Source organism: Rhineura floridana, chromosome 2 (assembly GCF_030035675.1).
Source record: "Rhineura floridana isolate rRhiFlo1 chromosome 2, rRhiFlo1.hap2, whole genome shotgun sequence".
Lineage (NCBI taxonomy): Eukaryota > Metazoa > Chordata > Lepidosauria > Squamata > Rhineuridae > Rhineura > Rhineura floridana.
Genome location: NC_084481.1, coordinates 11205168 through 11220949, shown reverse-complemented (window position 1 = coordinate 11220949; position 15782 = coordinate 11205168). Strand labels below are relative to the sequence as shown.

Below are 15782 nucleotides of genomic sequence, written 5' to 3'. Positions count from 1 at the left end.
TGCACATAATTGCACTTATTAAGTCTTAAAATCATGGTTCTATCAGAATTTTTTTCTCCAGAATTCAAAATCCTATCATGATGGCTTAAGATAATAATAATAATGAGTTACAAACCTGAGATAATGGCTTCTTCCAAGCACAGTTTATCCCTCCAATTATAATCATATTAGGCATTATTGGCTTTGGATATTCATCCACAAAGTCCATTCTCATCAGCCAAACAGATCCATGACTTAAAAGTTCTGTGACAGTCATATCTCTTTGCAGAAACTCTGAAGCAAGACTTGAATAAGGAGAATAGACAAAACTACAGAGGAAGTACTCTGACATGTAGAACAACATATTTTTGACACGCTGGGCAAATGTCATATGATCTGTATTTCCTGTAAAAGTTCTTGGGACATAAGAAGGAGGCCTTGGACACTGAGTAGCTTCAGAGTCTAAACCACATGGTATTCCTCGTAAGAAAAATACTGAAGGGATGCCTACGTAGTCAGCAACTATCTGGCCGCAAGGCATCATAGGATCTGTAAAAAGAGCATCAAATTTGCTCTGCTCAATATACCGCATCAGTTCTTGGTTGTATAATAAGTGCGTACAACTGGCTAGGAACATAGCAGATGTCACTTTTAATCTCTCAATTGTTCTAAAAAACCTGACCGTGAAAGGAAGCTCTTGAAAGTTGTCATTTGCAAAGGCTTTGAAACTGTTATCCATTTCTTCCTTGGTGAAGGGCACTGGATATGTTTTCAAAGTGTAAACATCATCTGATGATTTTATGTGCAGATTAATTTCAGGTGCAACAACGACTAACTCATGTCCGTTCTGCTTCAGTTGGTTCAGGACTGGTTGCATGCTGAGCCAATGGCTTCCATCCATGGGTACCACCAGGAGTTTTCCACCAGAAACAAAATTCAAAGAATATAGGAGAAGCATTAGGACTGAAACAGAGCCCTGGGAGTGGGCCATAGGAGCCATCGTTCTGTCTAACTCTGTCTGTCTCTGAAATAGTTGGGTATCCTAGTAGCTATATGCTTCAGACCAACCCCTTATGTGCTGGATTATTAACGTTTGGCATTATGTGCTCTCTTGAAGTAAATGTTTAACTAAAAGCCAAGCCTGCAGGCTTCAAGTTAAACATTAGCTTTGGGAGGAGCCAAAGCTCATACAAAGAGCACTGCTGGCATTACGTAAAATGCTGGGTCTTCCTTCATTCATTTATTTTGTTACTGTTCATGTTGTTACTAATATTGTTGTTATGTTATGTTTGATGTTTATCTGAAAACAATAAAAAGTTTTCATAGTAATTGTAACAGAAGGGAGGAAGGCTAGAAGGGCCTGCTTGTGCCCTTTCTTGCACAACTGTCTTGTAAGGAAGGTACTTGCTGCCACTATCCTCCTCCTATTAAAGCTCACAGTCCCCAGAAAGAAGGGAATACTGGGACTCTCAAGCAAATGCTTAGGCTGCAATCCAATACACACTTACCTGGGAGTAAGCCCCATTAAACCCAATGGAGCTTATTTCTGAGTAGACATGTACTGGATTGCACCCTAAAACAGGAATTTTGAGACGGAATCCAGTTTCCTGATCCTCTCTGGGGCAAAATAAACTTGCTTTTCTCCACCAAGGTCCCACTCAGCCAGCACCCAATTCTTTGTCTCTTGTCATAGATCAGAGCAGCCTGATTTTTCTGTCCACCCTGATCCTATAGCTCTGTAGCATGAACCAAGTGACTGAGGCTTGTGGGGGGGGTCACTGTTGGAAATCTGACAGCTTGAATCCTGGGAGGGGATTGCATGCTACATGGGGATTGGAAAGAGAGAGAGAAGTCCTCCCACATTCCTAGATCGTTCTGTCCACTCTCACCTAAACTGACCTTTCCTTTCAGATATAAACTGATACTCTCTGGGGAAACTGATCTCCTTTCCTGCTCCTTCTCTGATCTCAATCTGTTTTGTTCTTTTAGGAAGTGTGGTTCCCTGAGGAAGCGCACAGATGCAGCAGACATCTCTTCTGCATTATCTCCTATCTAGTTAGTCAGATGTTTATTTATTTATTTATTTATTAATTATTCGATTTACATCCCGCCCTTCCTCCCAGCAGGAGCCCATGGGTGTTTTCTATCTAAATATGGGTGTTTTCTATCTAAATATGGGTGTTTTCTATCTAAATATGGGTGTTTTCTATCTAAATATATTTCCTACAATGAGCTTTGTTATTTTTTTCCTATACCAGAGTCTCAGTGTAATTTCTACCAAGCTAAAGAGTAGCTACTGCTTAGTGTTTATTGCATATGCTTAGCCCTGCAAAATACCATTATAATCCATAGATCCTAACATTCACAAGACCCTGTGAGGTTGGCAACTATGCACGCAGACCTGACTATCAAATTGTAGAATGTTTATTAGGTAAAAAGAAGGCAAAGAGGAAGAGACAAGGGGAGCAAGTAGAATCTTGAAATAACAGGAGCTTTTTAGCTCAACAATCTACCTGATCCTAAATCACTACTTACATTCAGGCTTTTGGTCTCCTCATGAGTAACATGTCTCAGATGGTGTTGCCCATTCTCCAATGGTTGGTTGAAGGATGGATCCTGGGGCAGGCAGACCAGAGACAAAGGACTATGTGGCACAGCTTAGTTTTAAAGAGCCCTGTCACCCTGTGGTTTTGAATGACAGCTGTCAGTCAGTGGCCAATCAGATCACAAGTCATGCTTTACCCCTGCTGGGATGTGAAGGGTTGCTAGACATTCTCTGGGGTTGCAAGGAAACTAGGTTTCCCTGGTGTTAATTGATTCCCCTCTTCCTGTCAGACATGCTAAGACCCCATCCTATGGATCTGGCTTCCATCTGAGGTTTATGTGCTGGTTGGGCTAGCCAAAATGGAGGGCAAGAGACCAGATTTTTGTCATGATGATGATGACGCTTATGATAATGAATACAAATCCTGCCCCCACCTTTTTTCTACACTAAAATGATCCAAATGTTGTAACCTTTCCTTTCAGGGGAGTTGCTTCAGTCCCTTGATCATTGTGGTTGCAGAGCACATGGTTCACATCCAGGAGGCCCCTGGTCCAATAACCATGCTCTCAGTTTGAAGCCCTCTAGTTATTGTTGGACTACATCTCCCATCATCACTGACCATAGGCTATGCTGAATGTGGGCCATGGTAATTAGAGTCTAACAACATTTAGAGGGTCACAGGTTTCTGCAAGACTGATTTTTAAAAACTCCCCAGAAGCAAGGCGAAGAGAAGCATTTGTTGAGGCTTTGACTAGCAACAGCTCTTCAGAGTCGGATCTTGCTAGAATGAATACGGCCTGTTTTTAACTGTTGGTGACAGAAGGAACAGTTACTACAGGGCTTATTAGTTGTAAATCAGCATATTTAATAAACTCAGAACAATTGTAAGTACGGTTCCATGGCAAGCGACCCTAAGGAGAAAAGGAGTCCAAGATGGGTGGGAGTTTCTAAAAAAGGAAATTCTAAAAGCACAATGGCAAGCAATTCCAACAAGGAAAAAGGGGGGGGGGACAGCAAAAGAAGCCAATGTGGCTTCACAAAAAGCTTAGAGATGACCTGAAAACAAAAAAAGACACATACAAGAAGGGGAAAGAAGGCCAGGCCACAAAGGAAGAGTACAGGCAGGTATCACGGAATTGCAGGGATGGTGTCAGGAAAGCGAAAGCTGAGAATGAGCTGAGGTTAGTGAGGGATGCTAAAAGCAACAAAAAAGCTTTGTTCAGGTATGTCCATAGTAAAAGACAGAGAAAAGAAATGGTGGTTCAGCTACTCAATGAGGATGGCAAAATGATAACAGATGACAAAGAAAAGGCAGAAGTGCTCAATTCCTACTTTGGCTCAGTCTTCTCCCAAAAAGAGGTCTATGGCCCTCCCGGGAAACATGAAGTAGAAGGGACAGGACTGGAACTTGAGATTGATAGACAAATGGTCAAGGAATACCTAATCACTTTGAACGAGTTCAAATCGGCAGGGCCCGATAAACTGCACGCTAGAGTACAGTAGGGCCCCGCTTTACAGTGCTTTGTTTTATGGCGCTTCACTAATGCGGTGGTCTCAATTAGACACAATTAGACTAAAGCCCGACTCATATTTATTTATTTATTTATTTATTTATTTATTTCATACAGCGCTTGTTCCACTTTTATGGTGGTTTTGGGCCCCCCCGCATGTCAGGCCCAGGATGCGACTCAGGAACCAGACCAGAGGTTGTAGTTAATTCGTGTTTTATTAGAGTAATGTCCAACAAAGACTGCGCTTTCTCATGAAGCAATACAGGGATACAGGTCCTGCGACATTGGGAGAAAGTTGACAGAGCAAGGGGCTGCTTCCCGCCTGTTCTTTAAGAAGGGGCTAAACGGGCGCGCAACCTTTCGCTCCTCCTTAACTCCCCCTCAGGTACTGCCCGCCTTCCCCCCCTTCTCTCCTGTCTTTTCAACCGTCTGCGTGTGCGTGGTGAGGGGGGAGGCATCACCTCCTCCTCTTCTGAAGTGTCCGATTCCCCTATGGGTGATAAAGGAGGAGCTGAGGGTAAACCATCTCTCCGCCTTTCTGCTGTGATCAGCCCTCCCTCTTGCTCTGAGCTGCGGAGAAGGGAGGGCCTGGGAATGTCTGGGGGGGATTCTAAAACTTCAAGGCTCTCAGGCTCCCCGTTGCTAGGCGACCCTATCTCTGGCATGTCCTCTGTTTCGGCTTCGCTCCACAGAGGGTAAGTTCCTCCCTCCTCCCTCTGCCAGCCATTTGAATCCTCTTCTGACAACCCCCCAGGAGCCCAGCTCATCCTCCCGACACCATCCCCCTGCTCAAGCTGTGCCCCCCTCCCCCTGTCTGGCTTGGGGCGGTGAGGAAAACGTTGATGGAAAAGTTTTACTAACTCTGGAGCATGCACATCATCTGCATTTTCCCATGATCTGTCAGCCACTCCATAGCCCTTCCAGTGAATCAAATACTGCAGCTTGTGGCGTCTGATCCTGGAATCCAAGATTTCCTCAACTTCAAACTCAAGCTGCTCATTTATCAGGAGTGGGGACCCAGGAGGCTCCTCCGGCCGCAGCTCACTGGGAGGGGCAGCTTTCGTCAAGAGGGATCGATGAAACACAGGATATATTTTAAACGTGTCAGGTAGCTTCAGTCGGTACGCCACGGGATTAATTTGAGTTTCTATTTCAAAAGGACCCACCCTTTTGTCTTGTAATTTTCTACATTTGCCCGGCATCTGGAGGAAACAGGTGGACAGCCATACCTGGTCTCCTGGTTGAAGGGGGGGGCCCTCCTTCCTGTGCAGGTCAGCAACTCGCTTGTACTCTGTTTTGGCTTCGTTTAACTGCTGTTTCAGTGTTTGTTGCGCCGCTTGCAATTCTTTTAGGAAGTCCTCAGCTGCCGGTACCAGCATTCCTTCTGAGCTGCTTGGAAAGACTTTAGGATGGAATCCATAATTCGCGAAGAATGGGGTTTGTTGAGTGCTGGAGTGTAGAGAATTGTTGTAGGCGAACTCTGCAAAATGCAAATATGATACCCAGTCAGTCTGTTGATAGGACACATAACTTCTTGAATATCTTTCCAAAACGGCGTTCAAGCGTTCCGTTTGCCCATCTGTCTGGGGGTGATGGGCGGAGGAGAGTTTTAATTCCGTCTGCAACTGTTTCCACATTGCTCTCCAAAATTTGGCTGTGAACTGAGTTCCTCGGTCTGAGACTACACAGTTTGGCAACCCATGCAGTCGGTAGACTTCTTTGATGAATAACTTGGCCGTTTCCTTAGCCTCTAAGGCCCCTGCACAAGGGAGGAAATGCGCCATTTTGGTGAGTAGATCTACCACGACTAAAACGGCTGTCATTCCTTGGGATTTGGGTAGATCAGTTATAAAATCCATGGAGAGATCCTTCCAGGGTTCATGTGGGACAGGTAGCGGTTGTAACAGTCCTGCTGGTTTTCCTGTTTGTGTTTTTGTCTGCAGACAGACAGAACAGGACTTTACATAGCTTTCAATATCCCTATGCATTTTAGGCCACCAGAAGTCCTTGGCCACGTTCTGAATGGTCTTGTAAATCCCAAAGTGTCCCGCTGTGATGGAATCATGGCACTGGTGTAGGATTCTGAGCCTTAATTCTCCTTCTGGCACATATCTGGCGGTTTTGAACCATAATAGTCCATTCCTCCAGTGAAAGGTTACTTCTGAGTCTTGACTTTGTCCCATCTCCTGCCCATATTTTAGTATGTCTGCATCTTCTTGTTGTGCCTTTTTGAGTTCCTCTTCCCACGAAGACTGGCATGATCCCAACATTAATTTCTCTGGCGGGATCACGTACTGAGGCTGGTCCTCGGATTCACTTTCTTTGTACTGTGGCTGTCTGGATAAGGCATCAGCTCTCTGGTTTTTGGCTTGGGCTTGGTAAGTGATCTTGAAGTTAAACCTGGTGAAGAACTGGGACCATCTTATTTGTCTCTGGTTCAGCTTTCTGGCAGTTTGGAGGCTTTCCAGGTTCTTGTGGTCGGAGCGCACTTCGATCTGATGAGGGGCCCCCTCTAGGTATTGTCTCCAGTTTTCAAAAGAGTCCTTGATGGCCAGCAGCTCCTTCTCCCAAACTGTGTAATTCTTCTCTGCAGGCTTTAACTTCCGAGAGAAGTATGCACAGGGGTGCAGCTCCTTTCCTTCTTGGTCTAATTACAGAAGGACCCCCCCAATAGCAAAATCTGAAGCATCTGCTTCCACGATGAAAGGGCGGGTCGGGTCAGCAAAGTGCAGAATGGGCTCGGAAGCGAACCTTCTCTTCAGCTCCTCAAAGGCCTGGGTGGCATTCTCTGTCCATTGAAACTTCTTCTTTCCCCTTAAACAGTCAGTCAGAGGAGCTGTCAATTTGGAAAACCCTGGAATGAACTTTCTGTAATAATTGGCAAACCCCAAAAACCGTTGTACATCCTTTTTGGTGACAGGTTGGCCCCAGTCCAATATACAGCTTGCTTTCCCTGGGTCCATCTCCACGCCTTCCGCTGAGATTCGATATCCAAGGAAGTCTAGAGACTTGAGGTCAAATCCACATTTCTCTAATTTAGCATACAGGTGATTTTCTCTCAGTCTCTGCAACACCGTCTTCACATGCTGGTCGTGGTCTTCCTGGTTCTTTGAGAACACCAGGATATCATCTAAGTAACAGATTACATACGTGTCCAACAAGTCTCTAAACACGTCGTTCATGAATTTTTGAAAAATTCCTGGACTTCCACAAAGCCCAAACAGCATGACCAGGTATTCATACTGTCCGTAAGCGGTCAAGAACCCTGTTTTCCATTCATCTCCCTGCTTCATCCTGATCAGATTGTACGCTCCTCTCAAATCCAACTTCGTGAAGATTTTTGCAGAGCGCAGTTGGTCCAACAACTCTGAGATCAGGGGCAGCGGGTAGCTGTTGGGGATGGTGATCTGGTTCAATGCGTGATAGTCGTTACAGGGTCTGAGTTCCCCCCTTCTTTTTCACAAACAATAGTGGCGCTCCAGCAGGGGATTGTGAGGGGCGTATGAATCCTCGTCTCAGGTTTTTATCCAGGAATTCCTTCAGGGCCTCCCTCTCAATCTCTGTGAGAGAGTAGATTCTCCCTGATGGAATGCTGGCTCCTGGCACTAGATCAATCGCACAGTCGTAAGGGCGGTGGGGGGGTAAAGTCTCTGCCTCCTTTTCATCAAACACATCTTTGAATTCTTCATACTTTGGCGGCAGGGTCACTTGCTCGATCTCTTGCACTGCCCCCGCTAAGGTGTTCTTGATTTCTTCAGGTTGACAGTTCTCCTGGCAATACTGTGAGGTGAACCACACCACCGCCTCCTTCCAACTTATTGTGGGTTCATGCTTTGCTAGCCAGGGCATTCCCAGAATCACCTCAAAGTTCGAGAGATCTGACACGTATAGCGAAATGAACTCTTTGTGCCCGGGGATTTGAAGTTTCACTTCCTCCGTGGCTTGTGTCACCCCTCCTGACTTCAGGGGTCTCCCATCGATAGTCTCCACAGCTAGGGGAGCGTTCAGTTTCCACCGGGAAATTCCATGACGCTTGACTAACTTTACATCAATAAAATTTGTGGAGGCTCCACTGTCAATTAAGGCAGTGGAATTAAACACCACTCCTCTGGAAGTTGTAATCCAAATAGGCAAGACCAACACCCCTTTGAGGGAGGTTGGATTGTTGGGGGGCCTTTATACAACGCTGCCCCCAGTCCACCGGCCTGCACGTGGACTGGGTGTTCTAGTTTCCCGACGGCTCAGCTTTCCCCCCTTTTAGTCCACAGTCTCTGGCCACGTGGCCCGGCTTTGAACAATAAAAGCATAAACGTTCTCGGCGGTGTCTTTCCTTTTCTTCTTCCGACAGTCTTGGCCTAGCCCCTCCCTGTCCCTCAGCTGCATTACCTGCCATTCCTGCAGAGGGAAGGGTCTTGCTGCGAGATGCCGAGGCTGAGTATCTCGGGACCTCCTGCTTCCTTTCCAGGCGCCTTCCTTCCATCCGGTGATCTATCTGTAGGCATAGCCGGATGAGCCCTGGTAGGTCAGCGGGGGGGGAGGTCCTGGCCAACTCATCCAGGATTTCAGCATTTAATCCACTCCGGTACATAAACATCAGGGCAGCGTCATTGTAACCAGTTTCCTGGGACAGAATTTTAAAAGCGTTAGTGTACTCGGAAACAGTCCCTTTAGCTTGCTTCAGAGCGCCCAGTTGCCGCGCTACTGTTTCAGCTCTTTGCGGGTCTTGGAACATCTCGGTCATCTCCTGTATAAATCCTCTGTACCTTCTTAAGACAGTATCTTTTCTCACGAGATACGGAGTCACCCGTTTTGCAGCTTCTCCCTCCAGGAGGCTAATCACGAAGGCCACTTTAGCCCCATCGTCTGGAAACTCCATGTGCCTGACATCCAGATATAACTCACATTGAGCCACGAAAGTTGCCAACTGATCACTTTGTCCCGCGTATTTTGGGGGCAATCCAATGGGAACCTTTACTGCGGCAGCTGGAGGGGCTGTTTGCATCTGGTCTATCGTGGCCTTCAAGGTTTGATTATCCGTCTTCAGCGCCTTGACTGCTGCTAGCAGGGCTTGGACATCCGTCTGCAATTCAGCTACCTTAGTCCTCAAGAGTTTCACTTCTTCCGTCTCAGAAGTGGGGTTCGTCCCCCCCGCTGCTCCCTTTGACATCTTGTCCCAGTCAAGTGAAGAGAGCGTTGAGGGTGAAGCTGTCAGGCCCAGGATGCGACTCAGGAACCAGACCAGAGGTTGTAGTTAATTCATGTTTTATTAGAGTAATGTCCAACAAAGACTGCGCTTTCTCATGAAGCAATACAGGGATACAGGTCCTGCGACATTGGGAGAAAGTTGACAGAGCAAGGGGCTGCTTCCCGCCTGTTCTTTAAGAAGGGGCTAAACAGGCGCGCAACCTTTCGCTCCTCCTTAACTCCCCCTCAGGTACTGCCCGCCTTTCCCCCCTTCTCTCCTGTCTTTTCAACCGTCTGCGTGTGCGAGGTGAGGGGGGAGGCATCACCTCCTCCTCTTCTGAAGTGTCCGATTCCCCTATGGGTGATAAAGGAGGAGCTGAGGGTAAACCATCTCTCCGCCTTTCTGCTGTGATCAGCCCTCCCTCTTGCTCTGAGCTGCGGAGAAGGGAGGGCCTGGGAATGTCTGGGGGGGATTCTAAAACTTCAAGGCTCTCAGGCTCCCCGTTGCTAGGCGACCCTATCTCTGGCATGTCCTCTGTTTCGGCTTCGCTCCACAGAGGGTAAGTTCCTCCCTCCTCCCTCTGCCAGCCATTTGAATCCTCTTCTGACAACCCCCCAGAAGCCCAGCTCATCCTCCCAACACCGCACCATTCTATTCAATGAGTTCAGCTTTTCAGAGGTTTTTGCTTTTCAGCAGGGGTCCGGAACGTAACCCACCGTATGAGTAGGACCCTACTGTATTGAAGGAACTGGCTGAAGAACTCTCAGAACTGCTATTATCTTTATGAAATCGTGGGGGACTGGTGAAGTGCCACATGACTGGAAGAGAGCTAATGTTGTCCCTATCTTCAAAAAGGGCAAGGAGGAACCCGGGAACTACAGACCAGTCAGCCTAACATCAATCCCTGGAAAAACAGATTATAAAGCAGTCAATCTGTAAGCACCTTGAAAACAATGCAGGACCAACATGGATTTATGAAGAACAAATCCTGCCAAACTAATCTTATCTCATTTTTTGATTGGGTAACCTCCCTTGTAGACTGTGGGAATGCTGTGGACATAATCTATCTCGACTTCAGCAAAGCTTTTGACAAAGTGCCCCATGATATTCTGATTCACAAGCTAGCTAAATGTGGGCTGGATGGAACAACTACCAGGTGGATCCACAGTTGCCTCCAGAATCGTACTCAAAGAGTGCTTATCAATAGTTCCTTCTCAAACTGGGTGGAAGTAACAAGTGGGGTACCACAGGGCTCGGTCCTGGGCCCAGTGCTCTTCAACATTTTTATTTACGACTTGGATGAGGAGGTACAGAGCATGTGTATCAAATTTGCAGATGATACAAATTTGGGGGGGGCACAGCTAATACCGTGGAAGTCAGAAACAAAATTCAAAGGGGCCTTGATAGGCTGGAGCATTGGGCTGAAAACAACAGAATGAAATTCAACAGGAATAAATGCAAAGTTCTACACCTAGGAAAAAGAAACCAAATGCACAGTTATAAGATGGGGGATACTTGGCTCAGCAATACGACATGTGAGAAGGATCTTGGAATTGTCATTGATCACAAGCTGAATATGAGCCAACAGTGTGATGTGGCTGCAAAATAGGCAAATGCTATATTAGGCTGCATTAATAGAAGTATAGTTTCCAAATAGTGTGAATTATTAGTTCCTCTCTATTCAGCACTGGTTAGGCCTCATCTTGAATACTGCGTCCAGTCCTGGTCTCCGCACTTCAAGAAGGATGCAGACAAAGGTTCAGAGGAGGGCAACAAGGATGATCAGAGACTGAAAGTTCTATGAGGAAAGACTGAAAGAACTGGGCATGTTTAGCCTGGAGAAGAGAAGACTGAGGGGAGATATGATAGCACTCTTCAAGTACATGAAAGGTTGTCACACACAGGAGGGCCAGGATCTCTTCTCGATCATCCCAGAGTGCAGGACAAAGAACAATGGGCTCAAGTTGCAGGAAGCCAGATTTCAACTGGACATCAGGAAAAACGTCCTAACTGTTAGAGCCATACAATGGAACCAATTACCTAGGAAGGTAGTGGGCTCTCCGACACTGGAGGCATTCCAGAGGCAGCTGGCCAGCCATCTGTTGGGAATGCTTTGATTTGGATTCCTGCATTGAGCAGGGGGTTGGACTCGATGGCCTTATAGGCCCCTTCCAACTCTACTATTCTATGATTCTATGATATAAATATTTTAGAAGAACAATAAGTATGCTATGGAACATGCATGGAACAACATTAGATTCAAATATCAACTATGTAGGTCAGGAAATATTCCACAAATTTGTTCTTCCTAAGCTGGAAGCTAGTATCTAGGCAGTTAGAGCTGTGGACAGAAGCCCCTGGGCATTTGGGAGGCTCACTTTACTATTCTGGACTCCTGATCACAACTTCATTCCCCTTGCTGTTCTCTCAGCACAATGGAAACCAATGGGAAGAAAAAATTACACCCCTCTCCTGCTATAAGAGGGCCTTTCTGCCTAAAGAGGAAATACCATGCCCAGGCAGGTTGCTCCTGCCCCAGAAAGATCTTTCCACTACAGAGTCCAATGTGATGTACAGAAATCTCTTCGACTGCACAATCTCTCAGTTTCTGACAGGCAGCCCCAACAATCAGATGCAGCATGAACTGCTTTGAACTGAAAGATCTTCCCAGAATTTTATTCTATGAAGTACAGAAAACTTGAACGGGGCACAAAATCTCAGATCTTTCACTTTGTGCTGATGCCCTGTAGTATAACATAGTGGGAGACAACAAGGGGCCTTGTCTGGGTGTAACCTAAACAGGGACACAACATAGTCAATGGTCATGTATTCACACAACACATTAATGATTATTAAACTAGCATAAAATGGTGTCATGTTTTCTTCTCCGTATGGAATAATTACACATACAATATTTTAAAGATGGGGGATAAAAAGCTAGCTGGAGGGAAGCAGGCCCAGCTGTGTAGCATCACAGAGCATCTTACGTGTGCTTGCGCCTAACATAGTGAAATACTTGTAGCCACTGGCATGCTACTGGCAGGTGAGGAAAGAATCAAAGGCATGTTGACTAGTCAGCTGCTACATATTGGACAGTAATAGCTGGCAGATGTTTACAACTTCTCTCTTTAAATTTAAATTGTATTTGATTTTCTTTACATAACAAATTATTACAGTATTCCACATCTCTTTGGTTAATAAGTGATATACATTCCATATGTCTAACATCATAAATCTATACAGTTACATATAGTTTACTAAGTATGCATTTTACAGATTTCAAATAAATACCTTATATCTTTTGAATCATAATCTATAGTATGCCTGTAATTAAAAAACGTTTCCCGATTCTGTAGACGTATATTATACTTACATCAACCTTCTGTAACTTTTAAGAAAGCTTTCCCATAATGACAGTTATGCAGCTTTGATTTCCATTCAGCAATTATGGGAATGTCTCCAGTATTTTGTATGAGAATCTGGCAACTACCCTGTCTTGTTATTTTTGACCAGGAAAATTCTTCTGATATTACATTCTTAACTAGAACTTCAGACTTAGCATTTTTATAAATTGTTCTAATCCAGGCTATGCATTTATAAGAACATAAGAGCCTGCTGGATCATATGGTCCAGCACCCTGTTCTCACAGTGGTCAACCAGATGCCCATGGGAACCCCAAAAGCAGCGCCTGAGAGCAAGAGCACTCTCCCCCCCTCCTGTGGTTTCCAGCAACTGGTATTCGGAAGCATGTTGCCTCTGACTATGAAGGCAGGGCATAGCCATCATGGCTAGTAGCCACTGATAGCCTTATCCTCCATGAATTTGTCTGATCCTCTTTTAAAGCCATCCAAGTTGGTGGCCATCACTGCTCCTTGTGCGAGCAAATTCCATAGTTTAACTGTGCGCTGTTGTGTGAAGAAGTACTTTCTTTTGTTTGTCTTGAATCTTCCAATCTAATGTTACAAGAGAGGGAGAAAAACGTTTCTCTGTCCATTTTCTCCATGCCATGCATAATCTTATACACTTTTATCATGTCGCCTCTTACTTGCCTTTTCTCTAAACCAAAAAGCCCCCAATGCTGCAAATGTTCCTCATAGGGGAGTTGCTTCATCCCCTTGATAATTCTGGCTGTCCTTTTCTGAACCTTTTCCAACTCTATAATACCCTTTTTGATGTAAGGTGACCAGAATCATTCAAAATATTCCAAATGCGGTGACATCATAGATTTGTATTACAGCATTATGATATTGGCAGTTTTATTTTCAATTCCTCTCCTAATAAGCCCTAGCATGGAATTTGCCTTTTTCACAGCTGCTGCACATAGGGTTGACATCTTCATCGAACTATCCACTATGACCCCAAGGTCTCATTCCTGGTCAGTCACCGCCAATTCAGATCTCATGAGCATATATGTGAAATTAAGATTTTTGCACCAATATGCAAAACTTTATACTCGTTTACATTCGGTTGCATTTGCCATTTTACTACCCATTCACTCAGTTTGGAGAGACCTTTTTGGAGCTCTTCGCAATCCCTTTTTATTTTAACAACTTTGGACAATTTAGTATCATCAGCAAACTTGGCCACCTCACTGCTCACCCCTAACTCTAGATCACTTATGAACAAGTTAAAAAGCACAGATCCCAATACCAATCCTTGGGACTCGACTTTGTACATCCCTCCATGTGGGAAATGTCAGTTTTCCCTACTCTCTGCTTTATTTATTTATTTATTTATTTATTTATTTTTAAAACTTATATACCGCCCGACTAGCAATAGCTCTCTGGGCGGTGAACATAGATACAATAAAATACAATATAATACAAAACATCAGTCTAAAATCAAATTTCACAATCTAAAAGCAGCAAAGGCTAAAATCAAATTACAAACATTACAATCATTAACAAAAAATTAAAATGCCTCGGAGTAGAGAAAGGTTTTAACCTGGCGCCGAAAGGATGATAGTGTCGGCGCCAGGCGAACCTCCTCGGGGAGACTATTCCATAGTTCGGGGGCCACCACTGAGAAGGCCCTTGATCTTGTCACTGCCCTCTGGGCCTCCCTATGAGTCGGGACCCGGAGGAGGGCCTTCGTAGCAGACCGTAGTGTACGGGCCGGTTCATATCGGGAGAGGCGTTCCGACAGATATTGAGGTCCCACGCCGTATAAGGCTTTATAGGTTAATACCAACACTTTGAATTTGGCCCGGAAGCGTATTGGAAGCCAGTGCAAGTGGGCCAAAACAGGTGTTATATGGTCAGACCGCTTCGTTCTTGTTAGCAGTCTGGCCGCCGCATTTTGTACCAGCTGTAGCTTCCGAACCGTCTTCAGAGGTAGCCCTACGTAGAGCGCATTACAGTAATCCAAACGTGAGGTTACCAGACCATGTACTACTGATGTAAGATCCTCCTTACTCAGGTAGGGACGTAGCTGGGCTACCAGTCGAAGTTGGTAGAACGCATTCCGTGCCACAGAGGCTACATGAGCCTCAAGTGACAGGGAAGAGTCTAGAACGACTCCCAGACTACGAACCTGTTCCTTTAGGGGGAGTGTAACCCCATCCAGGACAGGATATGTATCCACCATCTGATTGGAAAAACCATCCACCAACAGCATCTCAGTCTTATCAGGATTGAGTCTCAGTTTGTTAGTTCTCATCCAGTCCATTGTCGCGTCCAGGCAACGGTTCAGCACATTGACCGCCTCACCTGAGGAAGATGAAAAGGAGAAGTAGAGCTGCGTGTCATCAGTGTACTGGTGACAACGCACTCCAAAACTCCTGATGACCGCACCCAACGGCTTCATATAGATGTTAAAAAGCATGGGAGACAGAACCGAACCCTGCGGGACCCCACATTGGAGTACCCACGGTGTCGAGCAATGTTCCCCAAGCACTATCTTCTGGAGACGGCCTGCCAAGTAGGAGCGGAACCACTGCCATGCAGTGCCTCCAACTCCCAACTCCGCAAGCCTCTCCAGAAGGATACCATGGTCGATGGTATCAAAAGCCGCTGAGAGATCAAGGAGAATCAACAGAGTTACACTCCCTCTGTCTCTCTCCTGACATAGGTCATCAAACAGGGCGACCAAGGCCGTCTCAGTGCCGAAACCGGGCCTGAAACCCGATTGAAATGGATCTAGATCATCGGTTTCATCCAATAGCGCCTGGAGCTGGTCAGCAACCACTCGTTCCAAGATCTTGCCGAGATATGGAACATTTGCCACTGGTCTGTAGCTGCTGAAATCCTCTGGGTCCAGGGAAGGCTTTTTCAGGAGTGGTCTCACTGCTGCCTCCTTCAGACAGCCAGGGACCACTCCCTCTCGCAAGGAGGCATTTATCACTTCCCTGGCCCAGCCACCTGTTCCCTCCTTGCCAGTTTTTATTAGCCAAGAGGGGCAAGGATCTAGTACCGAAGTGGTTGCACGTACCTGTCCAAGCACCTTGTCCACGTCCTCGAACTGAACCGACTGAAACTCATCCAACAAAACATGATAAGACTGTGCACCAGACACCTCACTAGGGTTAACTGCTATAAAATGAGAGTCTAGGTCCCGACGAATG

At 45.8% G+C, this 15782-nt stretch overlaps 2 protein-coding genes across 2 annotated transcripts in view; both read right to left on the bottom strand.

Moving 5' to 3' along the window:
• LOC133376186 (UDP-glucuronosyltransferase 1A1-like) overlaps positions 1 to 1065 on the bottom strand; it is a 47567-nt gene extending 46502 nt beyond the window's left edge. The window contains exon 1 of the mRNA XM_061607785.1: positions 116 to 1065. Within this exon, the coding sequence (XP_061463769.1) occupies positions 116 to 979 (864 nt within the window). The 5' untranslated portion in view covers positions 980 to 1065. The remainder of the gene's footprint in view (positions 1 to 115) is intronic.
• Positions 1066 to 2628: 1563 nt separating this feature from the next.
• Positions 2629 to 15782, bottom strand: part of LOC133376187 (UDP-glucuronosyltransferase 1-6-like) — a 21661-nt gene continuing 8507 nt past the window's right edge. The window contains exon 2 of the mRNA XM_061607790.1: positions 2629 to 2661. Within this exon, the coding sequence (XP_061463774.1) occupies positions 2644 to 2661 (18 nt within the window). The 3' untranslated portion in view covers positions 2629 to 2643. The remainder of the gene's footprint in view (positions 2662 to 15782) is intronic.